General features: G+C 46.0%; 6 protein-coding genes across 6 annotated transcripts; 4 read left to right on the top strand and 2 right to left on the bottom strand.

Moving 5' to 3' along the window:
• Positions 1–3,976: 3,976 nt before the first annotated feature.
• EYB26_007204 (uncharacterized protein) lies at positions 3,977–5,455 on the top strand (the record flags this gene model as incomplete). Its single annotated transcript, XM_054266476.1, has 1 exon — positions 3,977–5,455. The coding sequence occupies one exon, from the start codon at positions 3,977–3,979 to the stop codon at positions 5,453–5,455; it is 1,479 nt and encodes a 492-aa protein (XP_054122451.1).
• Positions 5,456–5,624: 169 nt separating this feature from the next.
• Positions 5,625–6,734, bottom strand: EYB26_007203 (uncharacterized protein; the record flags this gene model as incomplete). Its single annotated transcript, XM_054266475.1, has 1 exon — positions 5,625–6,734. The coding sequence occupies one exon, from the start codon at positions 6,732–6,734 to the stop codon at positions 5,625–5,627; it is 1,110 nt and encodes a 369-aa protein (XP_054122450.1).
• A 1,004-nt stretch (positions 6,735–7,738) lies between these two features.
• On the bottom strand, positions 7,739–9,929 carry EYB26_007202 (uncharacterized protein; the record flags this gene model as incomplete). Its single annotated transcript, XM_054266474.1, has 3 exons — positions 7,739–9,393; positions 9,476–9,619; positions 9,701–9,929. The coding sequence occupies 3 exons, from the start codon at positions 9,927–9,929 to the stop codon at positions 7,739–7,741; spliced, it is 2,028 nt and encodes a 675-aa protein (XP_054122449.1).
• Positions 9,930–14,990: 5,061 nt separating this feature from the next.
• EYB26_007201 (uncharacterized protein) lies at positions 14,991–18,808 on the top strand (the record flags this gene model as incomplete). Its single annotated transcript, XM_054266473.1, has 4 exons — positions 14,991–17,840; positions 17,899–18,284; positions 18,361–18,515; positions 18,576–18,808. 4 exons carry the CDS (start codon positions 14,991–14,993, stop codon positions 18,806–18,808), a joined length of 3,624 nt encoding a protein of 1,207 aa, XP_054122448.1.
• Positions 18,809–20,904: 2,096 nt separating this feature from the next.
• Positions 20,905–23,074, top strand: EYB26_007200 (uncharacterized protein; the record flags this gene model as incomplete). The annotated part of the gene is made up of 5 exons (XM_054266472.1): positions 20,905–21,103; positions 21,178–21,262; positions 21,324–22,473; positions 22,535–22,771; positions 22,835–23,074. The coding sequence occupies 5 exons, from the start codon at positions 20,905–20,907 to the stop codon at positions 23,072–23,074; spliced, it is 1,911 nt and encodes a 636-aa protein (XP_054122447.1).
• Positions 23,075–23,749: 675 nt separating this feature from the next.
• Positions 23,750–26,693, top strand: EYB26_007199 (uncharacterized protein; the record flags this gene model as incomplete). Its single annotated transcript, XM_054266471.1, has 4 exons — positions 23,750–24,304; positions 24,392–25,876; positions 25,945–26,492; positions 26,579–26,693. 4 exons carry the CDS (start codon positions 23,750–23,752, stop codon positions 26,691–26,693), a joined length of 2,703 nt encoding a protein of 900 aa, XP_054122446.1.
• Positions 26,694–26,702: the final 9 nt, after the last annotated feature.

Genomic DNA, 26,702 nt, shown 5'->3' with positions numbered 1-26,702 from the left:
ATGTGCCGGCGCATATGACTTTAATTCAATAATAAATGTATACCTTTCCTACTACAGAGGACGTAGTAATATTAGCTCTAAAATAATTTACGTACATACAGAGTGCGTAGCATACTACGTACTGTATGTAGTACGTAGTAAGTATACTACGTAGTATGGCTACCACCCAAAGATCGCCTTATATCCATCCTTGTCAATATCAAAAGTCACAGCTATAAAAACATTTTATGCATGTAGCTAGCTAGCCACTCAACAAACTAAACTATGCTTGGCTCTTCCGTGCTATTTATTCGGGAATTAAATCCATGCTCAAAAGCTCGGCGCAATCCGATCGAGCGCGGTAGCCGCAACTAAATAATATATATATTTTTTTTCTTTTTTTTTCCTTTAAGCCCAAGCTCGTTCAAACCCCCATACTCCTCGCCCTCCTTCTCCTAGGGGGACAGACCAGGTCCCATGGAGAGAAAAGCAAAAAATTAAAAATTAAATATATATATATATATATATATACGTAACAGGAGTCGGCGTGGGCAGTTATTTTCGCTAGTTTACCCCGGGTACAAGTGATGCCTTGCATGATAATATGATTGTGGTTCTAATGGAATGGGGGAGGAGGAGTCCGGAGCGTGTAGGTCCGGAGCCCATACGACGTATTTGGCGGTATGCGTACGGAGTACAAGAGAACAAACAATATTTCAAAGTAATAGAGTAAAAGGGTGGAAATAGTGTAAGCAGTCATAAAATACTAGACAATGAATGTGTCGAATATCGAATCAATCCGGAAAGCTATCGAGATGGATGCCGTGGTGTTTGGAGGCGACCCCGCGGTACGTTCTGTGCTGTTGTGATACGTACCGTATACATCGGTACAATACGGCGGTATGTATTAGCTGTAATGACAATACGCATTGCTTCAATACGATTACCGTACGGCTAGCCTAGCTTTTGCTTCAAATTCTCACTCTTCTTTCTGGTCTGTCTTGACTTCATTTTCTTCTCTTGAAGAACAAGAATTTCGGATATGACGCAGCTGTATGAATAAATTATCGCGAATGGGCAGCAGTCCACATACCTGTGACTCATGAGGACAAAATAGTCCTGCGTCAGTCGAAAGTAGGCGTATCAATGGCAAAATCACGGTCTGGTAACGACCGTAAATCCCGCCGGAGACTAGTCTTCTTTTAAGCGTTGTATCCCGATGATGTCCGCCAATTACATCGACGGTTGGATTTCCATGGGAATTTTTGGCTTGTCGCATCTTGCCGACTCAAAAATCGTTGTCGCGTGTTGTTGTCGTCTATTTTTTCTGAATATCGCACCGCACCGCACCACATCGCATCGCACCTGATCTGATCCTCCGTCGATATGCCCGTCCCCGGGTTACTACTATTCGAAAATGATCACGATCGAGGATACCGCATAAGGACTGTCTCGTGTGTGGGGGCCCCAGCCGTGTTCGCCACGGTCTCCATTCGTAGTCCAATATCGCCGTCCGTATTAACTTTCGCTCGTATTTCGTTCGGTCGGTAGGTCGATAATCGCAACGGTCACCCAGGATAACTAACCAGTTAATCATCAGGCAACCCGGCCCAGCATAGCGTATAACGATGTACGTATGTATACACTATACGTAGGTAGTACATCGGATAAATTCGACGAGAAAACCGATCAATCAGCGCCCGCGTTTCTCTTCCCATTTGTCCTCGTTGCGAAACCAAGAGGACATCATTCATTGGCAGTGAACGGACCCGATCGACGTAATCCTTCCCACGTTAGTGCGTCCGTACATAGTAAAATAGTAGATCCCGTTACAACGAGGCAAGTCGCACTTGACCAACCAACCAGACGAAGACAGACTCAAAAGGAATAAATGACCGTCATCGCCGCCGTTACATGGAGATGGTAAAGAGCGGTGTTGGGTTGGTTTTCGTTGCAACGTAAGCATCCGATTGGGTAAGCCGGCGATTTCTCCGTTTACATCCAATCCATCCCCATTCATGCGTCAAGACTCAACTCAACTCAGCTCCTTCGAGGAAAAAAGGTTCGGTGGGCGCGCGGCACATACGTAGGTGTAAGAGTCAATCAGTTGGGGATCCATTATGGCGGTAAGAAGGTGTCGATATGGCAGGTAGTTGTCGCATGGCGCCTTGCTCCTGTTTTATTTCGTATGAAATCGGATATCATTCATTCATATAACAATGTTGATTGATCTGTCGAAGATTGTCTGAATGTATGTAGGGTTAGGGTGAGTACCCCCATCACGTGATGCCGTCACTAGCTCGTAGGGTTAGGGTTGTGTGTATCGGTCCATCCGTGGAGCGGGCGTGGTCGAAAACTTCATAGAATAACAGAAAGTAAAATGGAACAGGAAATCCCTGCATTTATAAACCAGCCCATGCTTTGTACAACAAATAGACAAGCCCAGTTTAACAGCAGATACTATCATGCCAGATAGGAAAAGATAGTTAACTAGTTAACTATGGGGAGGGGGATGTGCAGCGTTTTAGATAAGCAACATGCCCAGCAACAAATCAGAGCTGACCATTCTGAAAATTTTTGATAGTTTATCATTCATCACGACATCGAGCACGCCAGATAGATCACTATCACGCAGATTGTGTAGTTCAGCCCCCTTGTTTTCTTTTTCTTGGCTATCTTCAGGGAAGGAGATAGCGATCTAGATAGGGGAGATAGCTACGTGCTTACTACGTACTGTAGTTTTTTCTTGATTGAGGAGATAACGGTTGTAACTTCATTTGCTTTTGCTATACAGGGATGGAGGGAAATAGGAAGGTGTCACTATGTGCTATCTATGTAGCACCGGTTATCAATTTAGCATCATATAGTCGACTCCCGATTGTACTTGTGTGTACTATCGGCTCTTAAGTAAGCCAAATGCAATCTATTGTGAATATCGTGTCCTTTACTAGGCATTGGACCCGAGGAGAGAGTTCCAGTTACTCTGTATGCTATCAGCAGACAATGAACAGTACGTTGTACCACGTAGTTGAGAAGATAAGAGCAACGAATTCGGTTGATCGACTCGTTGCAAACAGCAGTAGGTAGCGAGCAAGTGGATAAAGTTTGATAGTTAGGGCTTGCATGATTTGCTGGGAGCTTCTCAGTTTCTATAGACAAGAAAAAAAAGAAACGCACACACAGAGATAACAGTTCTTTATTCAATGGTTACAGGTTTCTTCTTATCTCTTTGGTGCAATCAATGAGCCTTGAATTGGGAGTCTTTATCTGGTAGATCAGCGGAACAGAATCTCATCGCTGATTAGGGATCGATTATGGATCTCCGGGGCTGTAGGCATACAAATATCTGCCAACGTACTGCTCGCTGCTCAGAGCCCTATAAGTTTCTTCAGTCTATTTTCCAGCTTAAATCAATCGTCACCAAAAATAGCTCGGGATACACACCACTTGGCGCTATGTGATCAACACTCGTATCGGCGGTCTAAAGCTTCAACGATCTACCTAACTCCAAACGGTATACAGTCAAGCAAACATGAATTATGAAAACAAACGTCCACATTGCTGTCCAACACACTCCTATATTGGACATGACACACAGGGTTAGATCCCTGACATATCAGATCAATAGTCAACACCCATACATCGGTCGGTCCAGCTCGGAATCTGCTCCACTTACGTACGCCCTACTACATACGAGACGCCCTTTGTCACTTTGCGCCGGCTGAGCTTACCCCCATGTTGTCCGGATTGGTCTGATAGTATAGTTGATGATGTCGATAGACCCATCGGTTTATTGATGTCGAAAATAGCAATGTCGACGGGGTTGGGAGAAATAATGGGGTATATAAAGGGCTGTGCACTGGATTCAATCCTCAGTGTTTTTAAACCTTATCATCAACGAGGGTTAGAATCATAGATCGATGGTAGAGAAGACTTTTCCTTGACATTACAATCCAGACCATTGAAATATCATTCAGAGTTCTGATTTGATACCACCATGTCTTCGACAATCATCATAGTCGGCGGCGGCATTGTCGGCTCTGCCCTCGCCCATTTCCTCTCCTCTTCCTCCTCCTCATCTTCTCGCCGAAAAATAATCCTAATAGACAACTCCCTAACCCCCCTCCAAGGCTCAACTGCCCACGCACCAGGTTATGTCGGCCAATTCAACGAATCCTCCACCTTGACCCGTCTCGCCATCGACAGCGTCGCCGAATACGCCAAAATTCCCAATGGATTCGAAGTGCTCGGTGGTATCGAAGCGGTAGCTACACAGGAGGGGATCTCGAGATTGCAAACCAGATGCGACGCGGCAGTCCAAAGGGGTTTATCGGCGAGAATCATTACACCCGCCCAGGCGGCAGGATTGGCGCCGGATTTGGTCAGACAGGATGATATACAAGCTGCGCTGTATTTTGCGACGGATGGGGTTGCGAATGCTACTGCGATTACGGCGTTTTATCAGCAGCAGGCAAGGAGGAAGGGGGTTGAGTTTGTCGAGGGTGTGGTTGGAGGGATAAGATATGGTGAAGACTGGGAAGTGGTTGGTGTGGAGGTTGAAGAAGTTGTTAAGGAGGACAGCAACGAAGTAGAAGGGAATGATAGTCAGACTGTGAAGAGAAAGGTTACGAGGATCATCGAAACGAATACCCTCATCCTAGCAACCGGAATATGGACCCAAGACCTCTGCGCGGATCTCAATATCCCCATCCCCATCATCCCCGTCGCGCATCCATACATGTACATCAAACACGACCGTCCGGCCGATGACGACACCTCATCTCAGAGCAACATATCACCTCGCTCAGGAACATTACTTTCTCCTTCAGGATCACTGTCTTCTTCTTCATCGCCCTCACCATTATCAAACACAACCCAAAAATCACCTCTCTTCTCAAGACTAAACAACAACAACAACAAACCAAGCCCCTGGGTCCGCTACCCAGAACATCAAGTCTACGCCCGCGATCACGGCGACTTTTATGGCGTCGGAACTTATGACCATGGTCCAGCCATGTACTGCGAACCAAGCGATCACGTCGCTATCGGGCCGTGGCACGATGAGGTATTTACTTCTGCACTGGAGAGAGCGAAAACCCTGATACCGATTTTGGCAACTCATGACGGCGAAAAGGACCCATCCATGGTGGGAAGAGGAGTAGGAGGAGGAGGAAGAGTATCAACTGCAATGCCAGAGACAAAGTTTAACGGTCTGTTTTCCATGACACCTGATAATCTGCCGTTGGCTGGAAAGGTGGATGGGAGAAAGGGGTTGTATTTGTGTGCGGCTGTTTGGGTTACGCATGCCGCTGGAGCGGCTAGGTTTGTCGCTGGGTTGGTGGAGGAGAAGGAAAGGGCAGACAACGATACTGTGAGAGACTTGGACCCAGGGAGATTTCGGGGGAGGGCGTGGGGGGAATTGAAGGAACAGTCTCTCAAGGGGTATAGTCAGATTTATCATACTGGTGAAAACTGATGTATGCATGCCATCTAATTGTGCCTAATTAGACTGAATCAAACCATGTTCTTGTGGCATTGATCTTGATCTAAGAATTCGTATAACCATAATTGCCAAAACTGCTATCTACACGTCAACCAAAGTAACCTATACAGTCAGCCATTCACTCCTTAAAAGGATTCTTGACTTATTCGCCAGGTAATCTAACATCCTCCCAACCCCTCCCACTCCCATCCCCAATACTCTCATCACTCTCATATCTCCCAACTCCCTTCCAATCAGTCACATTCACCCACCCAATCTGCTGCAAATCACCAAATCCGCCTACCCAATAAACCTGCGTCACAACCATGCGCGCCCAAAACCCCGAATGGGGACTATCCGGATTTCTGGGAGCCCACACTTTGGCATCTGGATGAGTCGCGAAGAAGCATTCTTCCAGCCCTTCCTTTGTCGCTGACGATGTAGCAGAAGACAAGTCGAGTCGTTCGACGTAGCCAAGCATTGAAATTCGTGGTAGACCAGCTTCACTCAATGGGAATCCGGGGTAAACTGGATCTGTGTCCTTGACATGACTCCACCAATCAATTGAGAGACTGATATTTGAGCCCTTGGCGATGTTTTGGAATGTTGTTGAGACGTATAATCCGAGGAGGATTGGGTTGCCGTTGTTGCCGTCGACTTCGGAGCAGTCTGCTATGTACTCCGGTAAACTGATCGACACGCCTTGCAGGCCAGCTGGTTGGGGTGCATGATGATAGGCAATTGGTGCAGACGATGAATCGGAATGTTGATACACCGTAGATGCAATTCCAACGGACGATTTGGCTAGCAATCGACGCGCCATGAGAACGGAATCAAACCAGGAAGGACGACGAAGAGTCGATTCAACATCCTTATCAATACTTGGAAGGTCGGCGATCCGGTTCATTCCGATGGTAATATTATCCAACCCATCCACCGCATATCTTAACGACGATGGCGGTGTCACAGGTACCACTGTTCTTCCACCATCAATCTTATCGCCATGCTTCTCGTTGTTATCATTGCCGTTGAACATCGACCCAGAATCATGCACAACATCCGAAATAAAATCCTTCAATGGATCGCCATGATAAGTATGTTTTCCGGTGCTACCATGATAATCAACATTTTGTAGCGTGACTTGTTGCTTGTCGTGGAATTCATCTTCTCGTCTGGCGGTAACGATAAACGGTGTACCTAGGACCGCGGGTAAGCATAGATAAAGTACTATCGCCGATAACAGCGTGACGGCGTTCGAATGGCTTTGCGCCATGGTCGATGATAATATCAAAATCGATAGAAGAGGAATATGGAGAGCTAGAGGAGACGGAGGACGTAAGGGAAAGAGCGGGGAGTAAGTAGTTACTTGATGTTGACATGTTAGAGAGCGGAGACGGAAGGTCAACTGACCTGACTTGCCCGTCTCATCTTTATCAATCTTATCTGATTGCGCTAGTCTTAATTCAACCTAGTTAGATCAGTATCTTCAAATGTTGCGGTTTGAGCATATTATTATGATCAGGATTCAGGACATAACTACAGTTAATGAATATTACGGAAGAAACTGGTACTAGTGTATATGTTTCTGCAATTCGTAGTTAGCGGATTACTGCCTATATCTACATTCCGAATATTATGCATCCATTCCGTCCAAGAATGTATACATGCGCTGACTCCAATAAACCATACCACTTTTTGTCCAAGAGTGCGAGACACAACTCAAGAAAGACAAAAGAAAGTAAGAATCGCAATGGTGTTGATGATGTGATGTATAATGCGTATGATGAAGGGAACCCAGAATCAAAACTCCAACCCTAATTGTCCAAATCGAGGCGCAAGACCAAGAAAATGGATTAACGATTTGACTCCGAGAAATGCCTGCTCGCCCTTTCGAACTTTGTTTCCCACGCGCACACCATAATGAGTAAAATTATAAAAAAGACAACCAGGATGATGGTCAAGTTGCATCAAGGGATGGAACGAAACAGAACGAAACAAATCCAGACCATGCCGCCGCACTCCGTGTCAGGTAGAAAGACAAAAAAAGACAACAAAACAAAAAACAAGTATTTGCAAAATATGCGTACTTCATACAGGATGCCAAGGTCCAGATTCTGGCCAAGTGCATCATATTCATAATCGTGTGATTGAGGATTGCGCCGAATGAACACCTGTACCATCTCAAACCGCTGGATTATATATATACAAACGCTGTTATGAGATATACAAGCATAGATATTTCAAGGCACATCCTTTCGCATACGTGAATGTATACATTCATCGCATAGGCGTTGGAGTAGTTGGCAGAATCTCATGTCTGCGAACTTCGGCGCTGCAGCATGCCCGCTTAATGCCACCCTTGGGCACAGGCACGGGGATAGGCAGCTGAAGAGAGCTCAGACTGTGGCCATCCTTGGGAAGGAGAAATGACTGGGCAATTCTCTCGTCTGCAAGGACCTCATTTTCATACGTCGATGCCATTAAATCGCGAACATTGCTCTGCAAGATCTGATCTTCTGAAGAGGTCCTTCCTCGTTTCCGGCAAGGGGGTCTGCTCTCATTCACCTGGCCAACAGGAGACTGTGATCGTAGCATAGCGCCAGACAACTCACATAATCCTTGTGCAGCTTCATGAGCCGTCATATCAACTGGGGTGTTCAAAGAAAAGTTTGACAAGTCAGGAACAGATCCGCATAGGGCGCTGTCGGGCGAGCTGTAAACACCAGCCAGAGAGGTCTCGTCGATAGGACTGTGTATGGTCAAGTTCTTTCGGCATTCTTTCAAAGTCATCGCAGCGCAACGTCGAGTCGCCGTGACAGCCAGCCGAGGCTGACTAGGCGCGCAAGTCGCAGAGGCACACGATGAGATTGAGGAAGACCGAGAAGAACGAGAAGAAATTGTCGACACATCCGACACCATCGACTCCGGCGATGATGCAGAAGAAGTGGAGCGCGCAAGAGAAGACCGACGCGTTAAAGGAGGCAGTCCTTCAAAGTTACCAGGCTTGCTAGTAGGGCGGGTATCCAGAGCCAGACGTGACATGCACATGTTTTGAGCCTGGGACATGGCGGATGCAAATGATGGACGTCTCGAACACGTACCACGAACACTCACTGCAGGAGTGGAGGCGGCGCAAGATTGAGGCGTCATTTGCGGTGTGGGGAGAAGTCCAAGCTTGTGCAATGCCGGAAGGGTAGGATTTGAGGATTCAAGACGAGGAGCAGATTCCAAGATGGGGTTTGATCGTGGACAGATGGGAGACTGTTGCTCATTGAGAGAACACATCGAAGCTACGCTGTTGACGCGAGATGGGGAGCGCCGGGGCGAAGGAGCATCAGCAAGCAAGTCCAAGCCGAACAGGTCTGGTGGACTGGAAGGTTCGATGTTGACCGTGACCAGATCGGGGGTCAATCTTGGAATCAATGTCTTCCAGCAATCATCTGGGCTAGGAGAAGAAGTTGGAGTAGGTGTATACTTAAGGACAATATCTGTCCATCGATGATAGGTGGACTCCGGGACATGGAGTTTCCAATCCACAGCTTGCAAGAACATCATTTCATTTTGATTGATTTCTTGAGTTTGTAGACCTGAAATCTTACTCCAGGCACGGGCGGAGTAGTTGCGATCCTGCAGGTATTTCGATGCAAGAATCAACGCGGCGAGAAACATACGTCGTCCGCATTGCATCGCTCGAGCGCATGGGCTGTCACGAGGTTGTTCCATGGTGAAGTCATGGTTTGGAACATGTGGTCGAATCTTGATGAGGTAGTAAAGAGCGACCTGTAAAGTACTAAAGCTAGTACGTGACCTTCGCAGAGTTTCTTGAATGAAAGTGCGAAGGGGCAAGACACCCTTACAGCCCAGTGTAGATTCACTCCGAACAGCAACTACCGATAGGGGCCATATTGTTTCAACAATCTGGGATGCGGAGTCTTTCCAAACGAAACGAAACTCAGCATGACATGATCCGCAAAGCGGTTGGATGGGGGATTTCTCTTAGAAGAGAAGACTTACCGACTAGGCTGTCGACAAAATTCACCTTGCGATCACACTGTCGCACTAGAGGAGGGGGTAGTCGAGGGCACGAAGCAGATGTACCGTTTGAAGTACCCGTGGGGCAAGCGGTACGTCTGGGATGCTTCCGGAGCTCTGGAGGCACTGAGCATTCCGTGACTTTAGATGGAACGCCTCTCAAACTATTTCGCAAACAATGAGATGCATTTTCAGGATGGGGCAAACCTCGGCCTGATGACTCTCTTGATTCATCGTTTTCCCAGATGACATCAACGGCAGTAGTCGAGGATGATGAGATTGAACTCTGGGTAGACACGCAATCTAATGAGAAGATCGAGGAAGATGAAGAAGAGGCCGAGGATCCCACAGATGAGGAGTAAGGGTGGGTGGTAGCCGTCCTCTTCTGTTGACTGGGGTCGGAAAGGCTCGGACCCAAGACGTCTGAGCCTGGCATATTCGATAACGTGAAGTTAAGAATATCTTGCTGTACTTCTTTGCAACTAGACACGCGCTGTATTTGCGAGTGTCAAAGTAGTTTCAAAGTATGCAAGACTCAGGTGCCAGGAAAAAGACGATTTTATAAAACCGTGATATCAATTAAACCGTTTCGAAAATTACCAGGAAGAAGACCGATAGACAACCGTCTTTCGATGACAAGGCGACGGTGGGCCTTAGATGCGATGGTGCTCCAGCGTAACAGTGTAGTTATAACTGAACGGGACTAAATACCTTGGGTGGGTATTGAGAATATCGGAGTACCGGATGGGGGAAGGGAATAAAGCAACGGGCGAATATTAACAAGATGTTGTTGGTTTCGGCAAACCGATCACCGTATATACACGTTCTGAATAGTCGACGTCGATCAAGCCAGATAGGTAACACGGGAGTGAATCGTCAAATCCCGATATAGTAGACACGATTGTAAATTCACAGGCATGCAACGTTCTTGCTAGACTTGCTGGACTTGGTGAGATCTGATGAGGAGAATGCGGTAATACTGGTGATCGGTTCGATGGGGCCTTCAACAATAGGGTACATTTTGATGATGATGGTAAACGCTAGCGAGCACGAAATGGTATTAATAGAGTCGTAGTAGGATAGACCAGCGACCTTTAACAAACAGGCAACATTCGTCCCAAAAGACGCTTGATTACTTGTTTGAAATGAGTCAATAGTCTAGTACGATCTCTGCGCGCAAATCATCGAGGCAACGGCGGAGCTAGTGGTAGGACGGTATCAAAACAACAAGCGCGCGTGAGTGGTGCCAACTAAGGTAGAAGTTCTTCACAAAGGTCAGCAGGAGAATTTCCTTTTAGATATGACCGGGCTAGTGGACGATTGAAATAAACACGACACTGGAGCCTGCGAGTTGGCTGGGCTGAGGTCTGCAACAGCACATTGATTGGGTGATCAAGTAGCTGCCAGGTACCAGTGGTGACAGGAAGGAAAATCAAGTAGGCGGCAAAAACGAGTCTCAAGTGATCAACAGGATTTTAGTCACCCGAATTTACAGGTGGACTGTCATGCTGGGGAGGAAGTGTGTCATAGTAGGCAACGGTGGTGACTCAAAGGGTTTCAGTCAAGACGGCTGGGTTAGGATTGGACTGACTTACTCAGGATCGAGTGGCGAGTAATTAGCGCGGCGGTGCCGGGTGCCTAGATTCGGTCGGGCGGCCTCGGAGAACAGCGCGAGAGGCCAAATCAACAGCCGGAATCTGGTTGACTAAAAGAGGCGAGAGAAGGAATGAGTCAGAAGGAGACAAAGGAGAGAACAGGTATTTTTAGAATCCTGATTGCCAGGAGTAGATAATAAAGAGAATGGAGAGGAGAGGATAGTGTCGGAGTAAAAGAGAGAGAGGAGAGGACAGTCAGGTTGAATGAGGTGGACAGGACGCGGAATTAGGAGATGGATGGAAGGTGAGGCCTAATAAGAAAAGCAAGCTGGCTGGCTGGGCAAGAGCGAAGAAGACGAAGGCGGGTCAGGATGACTCTTTCCCTTCGACGCTCCATCTTCAGGGCCAAAGATAGAATCGACCGATCGGGAAGGGGGCGGTGGGCAGTGGGCAGTGAGGCAGGAAGGCAGTTGGGTGGCAGGACACACAGACGGGCCCCGGTAACGGCGGGTAACGACAGCGTATCAAACATTGTGGTTTGTATGCTCGCACAGGGGGAACGTTTGCCCGCTAGCGGCAGAACGGGAGACAAAGGCCACTCACAATACAATCCAATACAGGCTCTGTACTAGCCGTCACAAAGATCCAGGGAAGAATGACGAGTTGACAACAATTGGAAAAGTGGCAGGGGAGAGGCTGCTGATGGATGGAGAAGAAAAAAAAAAAAAGTGGTAAGTCTCACGAGGTCACAAGGTTGTGGTTGATTCCCACTAAACACGAACTTCCATCCAACCACAAGATCGATCGAGTAAGTGATTGGAATGGCTTTGCTTGGTTCGACGATAATCAATAATAATTAAAAATTCGCCGCTCAGAAATAGGCAGCAAAGGGGGCAAAAAGGAGAGCTGTGCTGGGCTGTGAATCTTATCCAGGCACGTACTTCGTACTACCGCGAGTATCAGAAGACGAGACGATAGCGGGGCACTGGATCCAGAGGCAACAGAAGTTGATAGCGATAAGAAATAAAAGCAAGAGATAGAGAATAAAGAAAATATAAGAATAGATATTTGTACAAATGATTGATAGTAATGGCTCGAGAATTAGATATGATGCTGCTCTTGCAGACACTCTATCATAGCCGGGTTCATCTCGAACGTTTTTGGCTGAAAGAGGGCAGGAAGAGAGAAAATACTGCAAATTGGGGGGTTGGGGGTCTCTTTTCAAGGCATCTACAATTCCTGGTATGGTACACAGTGAACACTGAACACTGAACTGCTTTGCACAGTCTGTTGGAGTCAAACAGGCAGCAGCTTGACCAGGACAGAGGGCGTGGTACGTGTACTGTAACTGAACGTATTTTATTGTTATTTCTATGCAAATAAGCTGTATGAATACAGTATCAATCTTACCAGACATACCATGGATTTCTCGTATCTTTCCACAACTTCCAATCTCCCTTCTAGTTCCTTCCAATCACCGCTCCTCGTCCTTCCAGGCCCCACACTCCAGTTCAACCACAACAAATATCATTGGATCTGACAATACGTTTTTTGTGGATCAGCCAACCACGTCACCGCATGCCATATGCAGTAGCGCCGCCCACCAGACACTACATACAATCCCAGCCAATAAAAAAACATCCATGACACACCGACAGCTCCCCACCAATCAGAGACAGTATAATTATACTATCGACAGGGTCTTTTGTGGGCCATTTACGAGCTAGCCATTTCAGGTTAGATTTGGTTTCCCAGTTAAGTGATGTACCGCATAACTGACGCAAGTTAACTTAGTCAAGTTGTGCTGGCAGAGCTAATCGTCAAGGCCTACACTATACAGTAAACGGAGTAAAAGTGGTGATTTAAACCTGATTAATTTGCTTCATTTTGGGTGCGATATATACCTACATAGTCCTTTATTTCATGATGACCATATGAGTTAGTAAATTGAACTGATTATGGTTACCTTTTTACGGCCGATATATGCCGACCGTTTTCGGCCACGGTCCAAAGGCTTGGACAAATTTTCAAGCATCGCTTTCGACAGTTTAATGGCCCCTTCCAGAAACCCATGTGACTCGTGTACGTACATACTACTACGTACAACTAACTATGTAGTATCAATATTCTTTATTCCAGGCTGCTGTGACTGAAATCGAACTAACAAAGTCTACTCCGTCTCCGAAGGCGTCACGTTGAAAACTGAGTCACGGATGTGGGGCTATAGTTAGTTAACTACGGAATATACTCCGGACTTCATCCTCAATGGAGGGCGACTCAATCTGCTCTGGTTGATTTTCTAGTGTCATTTTGCCTGACAATCACGGAGTGCAGAATATAGTCCGAAAGGAAGTCTCAGGTAAGGCTGATTTCAAATTGTTAACTATACGGCGTGGTCTCATGATGACTAAATATGGAGTATCCGATGGCTTCGTCAGAAGATAGACATTGTAGAGCCGCAAAGAGATGGATCGAGAGGGAGATGCTAAACGGGACGGGATTGGCTCAGCTTTGTGCTTGAGTGGGATGCGACCAATGAAAGCCGTTGGATAAATGGAGCCATGATGCGATCAGGGCAAAGAGTATCATGTTTACTCTTGATTATCATGAAAACACGATCGCGTTCAATCATTTAACTATCTCGAGTAGATATGTAATTTAGTCACAACCGCGATAACTGATTACGGTAGAGATTGGTCAATCTTGGAGGTGTTATCTAAAAAAAGATAACTAGTTAACTTAAGTCAGGAGATTGAGATTAGATAATGCGGATATATATCCCTCTCAAGACAGGTTAGAGTTACTTGTTCCACAGTATCATACCAGAACTGTTTGATCCTGTTCTGGCATGCTATCAATAGTAATATCTGTAGCAGAATGATGACCAAGTGAGTGATCTATGCCGAAAAGTTGCTCAGTTTGCCTATGGAAAGACCGTCGAAAGAAGGATGGATTTCCTGACCCCTGTTTGCTTTCACCAGCTGGCAGCCGAGGATTTGCAAGTCCGAAGATAATAGTTGAAGAGAGTTTTATGCATTGAGCCTCTAGAATGAACAGGGTGTAGGCGTAGAGGGATTTACCCGCCAATGCAAAGCATATCTGTTCAGGTGTTGAGAGGAGATCGAAAATCCTCTCCAATACTTCTGGAGAAGTTTTGGCCCAGAAACCAGATGTTGTTCGCTTCAATGTTCCTAGGCGTACGTGAAGTCAGGGCTCGAATTCTTTCGAACTTTGTGCCTAAGTTTTCGTTAGTAGAGAGATCTCACCTTGGTTGGACCTAGGTACCTGGCCGTGAGGGTCATTATGAATGCATACGCCAGGGGTAAGCATCCATCGGGAATAAGAATAATATAAAAATCGAATGGAATCATGCTCTATTGTTTCTCTGATACGATGCTAATCTCGGAAGGTTTGTTGGTGTATATTTATGCGCCCTATTTCGCGTGCGGTTCTTTGTTCGAAATCATGTGATTTTGACACTTGGCTGTGAATTCTGGCAGGCGCATCCTGCACCCTAACGAGATGAAAACTTGACAGCCGCAACATTTCAAACAAACAGTGGTTGTTGTTGCTTTTCAATTGGGCTGGCCTTGACAAACGCTACCGACCTAATCTCCAGCCTCGTGGGCTGCCCCGCTCCAGTTGACCGCAGACTAAACAGAAGAGAGACACTCGACAAGCTTGACAATACATATCTTTGACGGTGTTGTCCTCTGGTTTGCTCGGTCGGGGTTCTCTAGGAACGCTCAAATATTCTTTCAGCACAAGTCGCACCCCAACCTTGACAGAACATGTCTTGACCTTGATCACCTCTCACCACGAGGTTCTGCATCCCCAGAACACTCGTCAGATATCCCACCTTCCTTCAACCTCACCGCACCTATTCCAAATCTGACATCAAGATGGAAGTCTTTTGTCGAAACGTACCTGGCCAACTCAAGCCACGACACTTGAAGCGGGAGCTGAGACCCATTCTAGCTGAGCTTGACATCGTCTCATTCGAGTGTCGAGTACACGCGACCGGCCATGCCACCATCACCATTGCAGATATCACAAAGGCGCGTCTACTACTTGCCAGATATCCTCGCGTGCAAAAGGGCCAGCGAGTCCCGGAGAGGCAACGACTGAAGATTCGTGGCACAGTCATCTTCATTGAAGAAGGCCGGAACCAACCGGACCCGCTTCTCATATCATCGCTTTTGGACGAAGAAGTACAACGCCGTAGTCAACCACGTCGACCAATTGTCAACAACAATGTTGACTCTGGAGGGCCTAGGAAGTTTCCTATTTTCACATTGTCTTGTGGGACTTTTGACTTTAGAGGCACCGAGCCGGTCTTTATTGACCAATTCACGTTGTTAGGGACGGGAACAATTCACTTTGGTTCGAACAAATTGACAATCACTCTAGCTCATCCCGAGGATGGTCAGAAGAACTTCAAGATTGAATCTGAATACTGGTCGATATACGATGCACTTTATGTGAGCAACCAGGGATGCCCGACAGTAACCTTTGGATGTAACTATGCCCCCCGTTTATTCGAAGCACCCGTCAAGAGCACACAACAGGCGACACTGGCTGCTTTCATGAGAGACCGGCGTATGCCGCCTCCACGCGAGGAGAAGAAGACAAGAATCGGCTTCCTCAACCCATCTCACAAATATGTTGTCTCCTCTTGTTTCGTGTATCGTGTTACCTTGATCAACGAACACGATTTCTCCAGTGTTTTGCGTCTTTCACACAATCAAAATATGCCTGAGCTAGTGAAATGGCGTGAGCTGAGATTTCCTGCAGGTGTTTCTTTTACTACTCAATTGATCGCCTTTTTTAAGGTACTCAGCATGTGGAACTTCCCATTTGCCGTTCAGTTTCAACTTCAAATGTTAGTATCCAACGGAGAGTTACCGCCGGAGAAAGTGACGACTCTTTTCCCTTATGTGAACACGCTTCTCGCCAGAAAGAGACCTTTGGTGGCCGCCAAGATCATAAAGGGGCTTCCTAGAAGGCTACATCACCCTGATCCTCATGCTGATAGCGCTGACGTGAGTCTGGACACCATCATAGATACACTTGAGAAGATTGAAGAGATGCAAGCACTTGAGTATCTGCAGCCCGGGCAACCGGGATACTTACACTACAATCAAATGGAGATACACAGGCTCAGCGTCACCCCTACAGGCCTCTATCTCGACGGCCCCAATGTCGAAGCCGAGAACCGTGTCCTCAGAAAATATCGCAACCAAAGCGATCAATTCATACGAGTTCGATTCATTGAGGAGTCGGGGGACCCCCTGATGTATGATATTAGCTCGAACCTGGACCCTATATTTGACCGTTTCCGCGAGGTCCTGAGAGATGGGGTCATCATTGCTGACCGGCATTATCGATTCCTGGGGTTCTCTCATTCCTCATTGAGATCGCGTAGTTGTTGGTTCATGGCGGAATTTCACGATTCCGTTACTGGGGAGTTCATCACCGTGAACAAATTGATCTCGAAACTGGGAGATTTTGATCACATCAAAGCTCCCTCAAAGTTTGCGGCACGTCTGGGTCAAACCTTCTCAGATACGTTGACGTCCATCTCCGTTGACAAGGATATGGTCAAGAGGATTGACGATGTGGAGCGGAATGGGAGGGTTTTTAGTGATGGCTGTGGTACGATCTCGAAGGAGATTTTATGGAGGATTTATCGTGACTATCCACGTAATGCTGCGGTTCGTCCAACGGTGTTTCAAGTACGAATTTCTGGTGCCAAAGGGATGCTCTCCTTGGATCCCACACTAAAGGGTCCCACGATTTGCTTGCGGGATTCAATGATCAAATTCCGCGCCGAAGCAGATAATAACATCGAGATTTGTGGTTCTGGAATTCACAGCTTGCCTTGCTACTTGAATGCACCGTTGATCAAAATTCTCGAGGATCTTGGAGTGCCGCGTGACCTGTTTCTTGAACTACAAAGAGAAGAGGTGGAATCTCTCCGCCAAACAGTACGCTCACCACAGCACGCGGCCGTCTTTCTAGACCAGGCGCATATTTCAAAATCGACTAGACTATCTTGGTTAATCACTCTTCTGCAATCAATGGGAGTTAATTACAATCAAGACGGCTTCCTAAAGAGAGCAGTCGAGCTAGTGATTCTCATGAAGTTGAGGGATCTGAAATACAAAGCCAGGATTCTCGTTCCTGATGGAGTCACATTGTATGGTATCATGGATGAGACCGGGTACCTGAAAGAAGGAGAGATATTCGTTCCAATTCTCAACGAAGAGACTAAACGAAGAGATATCCTTGTTCAGGATGATGTGCTCATCACGCGGTCTCCCGCCTTTCATCCTGGTGATGTCCAATTAGCAAATGCTGTTAACGTACCAGAAGACTCCCCATTACGCAAGTTACACAATTGTGTAGTGTTCAGTCAGAAAGGTACTAGGGACCTCCCCAGTCAGCTCAGCGGTGGAGATCTAGATGGTGATATATTCAACATTATCTACGATCCACGTTTCCGACTGCGGCGACTGGCCAAACCAGCTGATTATCCTCGGGTTCCTGGCACGGAGTTGGGTAGACCCGTACAAATCGACGATATCCAGGACTTCTTCGTCACATTTATGCAACAAGATCAACTGGGCCGTATAGCGACTACACACAAGATTCTCGCGGATCAGCAGGTGAAGGGCACCTTCGATCCAAATTGCCTGACTCTGGCCCAATTACACTCGACCGCTGTCGATTTCTCAAAGACAGGGACGCCAGTAAGTTAATAAAATATTAATGATTGAGGACGGCGTTAGGCGTTAACATGTCATATAGGTCGATATCAAAATGATACCCAGGTACCCTCCCTACCGTCCAGATTTCATGGCTCCAGGACCACGTGTACGGGTAGCCGAGAGTATAGAAGTTCTTGACAACGGTGACGAGTACATTTGGAACGACGATTCCGAGAGCGTTATTGACGATGACGACGATGTCCGTCCACCAATGCGCTACTACAAAAGTCGGCGTGTGTTGGGTGCGTTGTATCGAATGATCAACGAGAGGGACTTTGTCAACGGACTCGAATGGGATTCCTTGAATCGACAGACACAGACGAAATCTGTAAATGTTCTTGCTTCCGTGTGGGAGTATGTCGAACGTGAGACAGCTGGATTTTTGTGGGATCATTGTGTGAAGGATGCTCACTATATTCGAGATGTGTACGTCTCCATATCTTCTCATTTTTTGCCTTAATTGGACGGGATCCTTACTGATATTCTTCTGAACATTGTTTAGCTATGAAGACAGTATCCAAGACCTCATGTATCAGTACTCAGACGCCCCATGGAAGTCTTCACTGACTGAAGTCGAAGTTTTTATTGGCAACATCATGGGTCAAAATCACAAGCAAACCGCCTACCAGAAAGAGTCATCCAGGGCAATGCGTGATGGTAAGCCATCGGTCTCACTCGCACTATACGTCAAGAATTCAGTTCTAACCTATCTTCTAGCCTACGATGACCTCGTCAAATGGACCATGTCATTGATAACCGGCCGCGGAACTGACGATGAAAGAGAATCTCTTGAACGCTCTATTGCATGTCTCTGGATAGCCTTGGAGGATACACGACAAAAGAAGTCCTCGTTACTGCCAAATCAAAAGAAGCTGAGTAGTTATGGATGGATTGCGGCCGTGGCTTGTTTGCATGAAATTGATAAGTTGCAGAGAAATGCACCTTTTTAGGTGACACTCTAGGTATGTGTTTGGCGACCTAGACCGACGGATTGCCTCGCAATGTATGAAAGGAGGTGGTTTACTTGAAGATGATACAGTTAATTGTGCACAAAAACCTCAATCTATGACCGTTCATGTATTAAAATTCTATTCCTGTCTAATATATGTAGCTATTTCTGTAAAGACATTGAGAATCACAAGAAATACATTTTTCGGTATAGATGCTTCGCCTTGTTTCCGGTCTATTGCCGAAGGAGCCTCCAGATTAGGGTTTTGCGTCAGATACCCTAAATCTATATGGTTCACGGGTAGGTAGGTACGTGGTGGATTGTTGTCTTCAAGGAGCCCTGGAGATGTTGGAGCACATTATCTTGATTTCGAATATCTTTATTTCTCATAATTGAAATCGATTTATGAAGCTGCCTGGGGATGATTAAATTGCCGTGACCCTAAATCGACCTCCACATTATCCCTGCCATTGACGATACAGATACCAGCCTACTAACTTAGCTATTTTCCTAAAGCATTAAAACAAGCCATCTGCCACAACTCTCCATGTAAAATAGTTCTTATCAAGATATATCCATTCGTTGATATTACTGAAATATATGATGAGAATGTCTTACTGAATACCGATATCCCATATTTCTAGTCTTGAATGCATCATCACCATGACAGGCTCAAAACCAAGGCATTCTCCAATGAGGCTGGCCATCTTGTAGTTACCTGGGTAGACCACAAGTCATTTGCTTGAGCCTGATTTTGATGTGAACTAGTTTGATCCGAGCATATAATTCCAAGTCATCAGGCTCTGCCTGCCCTGCAACGAAATCAGCCACGACACGTCGGCCGCATGTGATAGGTGCATCTTGTGCGTAGCCTTGCTGTAACATACCAGCGTTGTATTCCAATACATGTAGTTACACACCAACTGTGAAGGATTCCATGTTGTGCAACCCAAAGCCTCGCATTTAGCTCTTCTACCCCTGCCACTTCTCGCCCTGCTTGATTTGCAAGGCTGTGTGGAAGAAAGCATCGGATTCTGTTGATCGTTGTTTTTTTTTTTCCAAATTGTCTGCGCGCTACCCGCTACCGGTATTGATCATAGTTTATGATTGGTTTGAAATGAGAACGCATCGCCTTCTATACCCTGCCAAATCCAGGATTGTGTATTGAAAAACCCAGCCTCGGCCCGGGTTGTGTTCGAGCGACTCCCTCAGCTAAAATTCTTTGTGAAGCGTCTCCGGCGTTTCAACATCGAAGAGAGTAACAAAATTCCAAGAAAAAAAAATCAAGAAGGGAATATCAATATGGTTTTAGAATATATTAACACGTATCGGCTGAGCCAAGAAAAGCTCAAGAGTCATTTGGAAGATGTCTTTGGCTACGATATTATTACTTTTTACGTGAGTGACCCATAACTTATCCCAGCCACGCTGACACAGCCTCTTTTGGTCTGGTGTGCTGACCATTTCCACCAGGTCCGAGATGATTTCTATGTGGTAGATGTGCCTCAAAGCCTCTCAACCGTACGTGTAATTGAAATACGGGATGGAGAGGCCGGAACCAAAATTTGATCTAAATGCTGTCCAGGAGCAACGAGATGCTATCGATGATCTTCGATCTCGCAGGCCATCGTGAATGATTGGCTCCACAAATCTTTTTGTGTATTGGTGTGGGTTTTCGAAATTCTGGGACCTTCGTTTCGCCCACGAGACCGTGCCACGAGCAGTGCAAGGAAGCAAGGATGTCTTTTGATCCTGATTCAGTGCAACTTCGGTCACTATACTATGTCTTGCCTTAGTCTAATCCTTTGTTTTGGAGGAGGTTGAATCATTGTCTCCTCGGTCTGCCTAGCTGATCCACATTTGACCTAGTCAATCTTGTCGAGCAGATTTCCCATTTTCTAGTTGAATATCAGAATATAGTTAAGATAGGAATACGCCTTTTGGGGCTTCATCCGCAGAGACCCGTTTATTGATATAAAACCTAGCTAATTCCAGACAGCGGTGCATGTATCAAGTGAAAATCACCTATACTTTTGGACATACAAAAGGAGCTCTATACTCATTTCTAGCAGACATACCCGTCAGAATATTTCAAAAATGCTAGATCAATACGATACATTGCAAGTGGCATGTGATTCAAGTCGCCTGTATCCGACAAATTTGATTCGCACACATGCATTTTGCCATGCCCTAGAATCTTATCGGAAGCGCCTCCACGAGAGTCAGAAGAGTCTGTTTGAGTCGAGGTCTCAATACCATCTTATCGAGCTAGTGGAGGCTCATAATGGTGATGACGGTTTGTCCTGCGAACAAATGCCCCAGCCCTTTCTCTTGATAACGGTGTGGAAACTGATCTGATGAAATGAATAGTATTCGGGTCGACCAAAAGCAAGTCAGTTGACGATTTGAAAACATATTTCCAAGTTAACCGCAAGGATCCGAAATGCCGCCATGCGTAAGTCTTTCCACTGTGGAGCAAAATATGGGCTTGACTAACGAAAGAGGCTACATATCAGATTCATTGAAGCTGAGAGTTCAAGAAGTCCACTAGACTGCTCAAAGGAGATGCTGGAATATCTGCTATCTTTCCATCAGGTATCTCCGTCGTTTTTAGAACTTGTGTTTGCTTTTGGTGCGGGAAAACAACCTGAAGACTTTCACTATACAAGCTTCCGACATGAAAGCTTTCTAGACCAAGTCAATAAAAGATTTGCAATATTCCGTCTCGGTCGATCAGGGCGAGAAATCAGACAATGCTATAACCTCTGGTCCACTGAGCCGTCGTCTGGGGGCAGCAATCCGTGGTCTATCAGACAGACGGCGGTCTATCATTCCTTTGACGTGGAAACCGGAAAGGCTTTTTGGATTGACATCAAAGCCAACGACGTGATAAAATCAAGAATCAGAGCTGAAACAGGAATGTCTGGCAATTTACGTGCGCGGAACATGATAGATCCGAGCAGTTGCTTCTCCTCCACTCTGAAAACTCACCTCATTCATTTCGAGTGGTGCAGAGAGAACTGGCGGCACCAATTGACTAGTCTTGAGAAGAGATCGAGCGGAATTCTGAAAAGAATTCTCAATGCCCCAGTCGAGCTTTTGGAGTTGACAACCTCCGAGAACACTAGCGATACCGGCCTCAATGGGGAGAGTGGCGGATTTGAGCCAGGAATGGGGCAAAATACCGCAGGACGTATTCTGTCGAGACGTACGACAGGCGCGTCCATGATCCCAAAAACCATTCTTCTTCCAGATTTTGCCAAATGGGGAGGTAGATCTCGCCACTCCAAACCACAGGCAACGTCAGTACAATCCACACTTAGAGGGTCGTTGCCATCAACGCAGAATGACAGTGTCGACGGATCAAGTCAGTTTCGATTTTCTGAGCCATTCCCCATCGACCAGCTACAAGATCTCTCTCGTATAGAATCTACACTTCAAGAGATCAGTTTGGTGATGAAACTCAACGCTGATGTGCTTCTTGAGATAATGGAATATTACCAGCGCCTTATCGACGACCCCTATTTTCCAATTGAGATAAAGGATGGTTCGTCAACGGCAGTATCAGATTTCTTCCAACAAATCAGGATCATTATTAATGAGCTGAAAAGAGAACAATGCCGAATTGATTCATTGCTACAAGTGGTGAGCAATGGCAAAAGTATGGTCAGTAATATACAAAACTTTTGACCTATACCGATCGTCCACCGGCTGATAAATTGAGTAGTTTGAATCTATCCTTCAATTCAGAAACATTGAGATCAACACATTATTTGCAACAAATGCACACCATGGCTCTCTTCGAATGGAAAGCATGACACAGGAAATGCATGAATCTACAATCAAGATGGAAAAGATGACAAAAAGCATGCACAAGCTTGCGGAAAGAACCGAGCGAGAAACTGCTTCGATGCACATTATCACTCTAGTTACCCTTATTTTCCTGCCAGGAACATTTATTGCCGTAAGATTGGGCATGCCAGCTTTGAAGTTGCGTAAGTTTACAGATCATCTAACTTTTGACCAGACGTTTCTTGGTAGTGGGCTATTTCAGTGGGATCAAGATAAACCAGAAGCTATGCCTACTTGGAAACCGGAATTCTTCGCCCTCTTTGCCAAAGTATGCTTTCCTTTCATGGGAGCCATTGGATTGATATGGGCTTGTGCGTATTGGTGGGCAAATCGGGGTCGTGGAAAACTACATCTTGCAAGTATTGACGAAGAAAGTGGGACTGCAGATGGCCAATGGTTATCGGAGAAAGTCTAACATTGAAGTAATCTTTCAGCATACAGGCACATATTGAGTATGGCTATTCATGTTGACAGGGTTTTTTTTTATATATACTAGGCTGCACTGAGTGTCGTGTATGGCTGTGTTGAGCATGGAAGACTGGGTGACTGAGAGTAGAACACGGAAGAATAGTAGAAATGTTCCTTGAGGCTCTAAGATCAGCAGAAATGCTCGACAACTGTGAGCCTCGTCTCTACCTTATGGCGTACTCGCTGCACGGTATCAAATACGTTAGTCACACAGACTATTCCTCATAGAATAGTTTACTAGAGCATACAGTGACTCATCGGGGGAGTTCAGCCACCATGTAAGTTGAATCAGGCTGAGGCTGAGTTGGGGATTAGTCAAAGCAACGAGTCGACAAGATAGCCTTGTGTGAAAATTCATGCATCCCCCTCTTTCTGCTTACTCGCATTTCCTCGCCACCTACATAACGCAGGTCATGTCCGCGCTCAACGACCACTGCCTGACGGCAGCCTTGGTCCGGTAGCAGTATATACCACAATATTATATATATCTGTGGCGAATCCCCGACGAGCTTGAATCTGTGTATTGTTGTATAATTGGGCTTTGTTGAGGAGGCTTGCCTTGCGGACTGCCCGCTGCAGCCACCAGTCTTAGATGTCCCTGAAGATTTACACGCAACTAACTATGAACTCAATATCTAAGGACTTCGGCTGCTGGGTCAAAGAAAATCAGAAAATCGGATTAAATGGCTACGGAAAAGAGGATTTTTACGTATCGGAGGATGCTTTAAGAGTCTATTGGGAGGTGCATCGAGTTCGCGACGTCTTTAGTGAAGCCGGTATACATCGACAAACTCCACCTTCACCGGAATTGATTATTCAGAGCTATATACGCATTTTCTCGATTCTTATATATATCGCAACACCCGACCTACCAAGTTTAGCTTACCTTAGCGTGTTCTCTGCAAGCGGACGTAACGACTATAACCTACCTTTGGCGGGAGACATTTTCCCTAACACAGAGGAAGGAAGAAAAGTTCAAGCGAGATTCCTCGAGTCCCAGTTCTTGTTCAGCCCAGTTGTGTTTTCTCCGCAACTGCACGAAAGAGAGCTTGACAGTCGCCACGTTCTACCGTTAACCTTTAAGCGGCAGCTTTCCGGCCGTCCAGGCAGCTCTACGAATTCGGCTATCACCAAATTATATAAGTTGGAGAAGGCCTCGAAGCTTCAGACGAAAGAGGTATGCTTGTTTTTCCCCGTGATTTGTTTTGCCTCTGTTGTATATCTATCAAAAGCATGGAATGTCTGACCGTTTGATTCCCGCCAGGATCTCGTCGTCATCAAAGAGTATCCGAAAAGTGAAATCGAGCACAGCTTCAAGAACGAACTGAAAGCGTACATGTCTTTTCACTACGCTGGAGATGAACCTTATGTGTCCAAATACTTTTTGAAATACTACGGATCATTCAAGCAGAATAATAAAGGCTTTATCATTCTTGAATATGCAGATGAAGGAAGCTTGCTCGAGTTTTTCAAGAGCAACCAAGTGCCGCGCACTCGTGAAGAGCTTCATGGGTTGTTTGAAAACCTTTCCGATTTACTCTACGGCCTGCGGATATTGCATGCGAAAGATCTCGGAAAGACCAACAGGCAACTGCGAGGAGTGCATCAAGATTTGAAGCCAGCAAATATATTTGTCTCTCGGAACGAGAATGGGGGCACATATCAGTATAATTTCAAAATCGGAGACTTCGGGTTGACTAGTTTCACCCCGACCGAGGCAAATGAAATCAAAAACCGTGATAACAAAGGTGGTATCATGTACAATGCTCCCGAAATGACCAACTATGATGATTTCTCCCGATCTCTCGACGAAGGTATCAGTCATCTCGTTGACATATGGTCCTTTAGCTGTGTGCTTTTCGAGGCAGCTGTCTGGGCAATATCCGATGAGAGAGGACGAGAGGAATTCAGAAGTCTGCGGTGCAAAGAAAACGACCAGAAGCCCCGTCATCGCGATCAAGGGTATGGGGCTTCGTTTCATAATGGCGAAAGAAGACTAGGTGCGATAGAGAAGACGCTGGAACAAATACTCGAACAAAGGCGATTTTTTGATGATATAACGGAAGGTTTTTGCAAACTCTTATTGAGATATGCGATGGTGCCGGTGCGAGGACAGCCCAGCGCGCGCTATGATGCCAATGAACTAGGGGCTGTTATTAAAGAATATCTCGAGAATGCTAAAACACCGCAGCAATCAGGGGTAACATCGTCTCCAGTTGGCAGAACCTCTCTGCCGGAGCTGAACCACAATTATAACCATTATCTCCCGAGTCACCCACGGGATTCACTCGAGCTTATAAGTGGAAAGTATAATATATCCATGGATAGGGCTTTCCTAGGAGGAAATCAGTCACTTCAGAGATCATTCAACCATGATATGAGGATCAATGAAACTTACGGTTTGAAGAATCCACGTTCTTCGGGCGACTTCCCTGAGAGATCATATTTGGACAATCGACCATACTTTGAATACCACAAATCATTACCTTCTCCAATTTATGGAGAACAATTTCCCAGTAACGGTAATAACCTCACGGCTGATCCTGAAAAGGAAGTTTCGAAAAATGGGGAAAAAACCAAGTCCTTCGTCACAGAGCTATCAAAGCAAACACCCTCGGATAAGCAAATAGAGTACCCCAAATTTGGGATCCAAGACGTGATCAGATGGATAGATGGAGGGAGATATCAAAGTGATAGGCTTTATAAAGGCTTATCTAGTGCACTTGAGACGCTGAAGAAGCGACAACAGGTATGTTTGATAATGATTATGATGTGCAATACATCGAGAAGATTCGAATCTAACTCCTTGTTCCCAAGATATTCATCATTGATGACACCGCGGTTATGAAAAGAGATCATTGGCAAAGCGTCGTTAGCACATTCAGAGCCCTCGCGCATCTCACCAATAAGGTTGACCCTGATGGTATCGAGTTATACTTTAGATCGAGCCCCGACCAACCCAAGAAACCGCCCAAGCTCAGTTTATGGAATGGAAGAACGGGGGCGGAGAAGTTGGTTGATAAAGTAGTCTCTCAAGGCAAGAAGCAGGAAGAGGCAATTTGCTATATGCAGAGTAGTATCGGCAAAATTTTGAACCAAGTGAAGGAAAAGATATCACACAAAAACTCGGAAACAAGCATCTATATCTTGACCGATGGAATTTGGGATGATGCTATAGATAGTCGCAATATCTGTGGAGTTGATAATGCCATTCTTTCACTTGTCAGAGAAATGTGTCGACTGAATCGGGGGGAGTCCCACATATCGATCCAATTCATACGATTCGGTGACAGTGAGGTTGGCAAAAGTCGACTGAAATACCTCGACGACGACTTAACTAAGGAGTTCAAGGAGTTCAAGTCCTAGTAAGTGTCATGGACCTTTTGTCCTCCCTCTTCATCGCGGATATGGTTCCCGTACGGAGACTTTGTTGGCTGACCTGTTCCACTAGTGATATCGTTGATACCACAACCGATCGTTCCCCTGTGTGGAAAATGCTTCTTGGTAGCATAATAGGTACAGTTGATAATGCTATCGACGACCGTCCGGGAGATGTATCTGGATAAATTGAAAGC

This window comes from Talaromyces marneffei, chromosome 5 (genome assembly GCF_009556855.1).
Source record: "Talaromyces marneffei chromosome 5, complete sequence".
Taxonomy (NCBI): domain Eukaryota; kingdom Fungi; phylum Ascomycota; class Eurotiomycetes; order Eurotiales; family Trichocomaceae; genus Talaromyces; species Talaromyces marneffei.
This window is presented reverse-complemented; position numbering and strand designations above follow the sequence as displayed.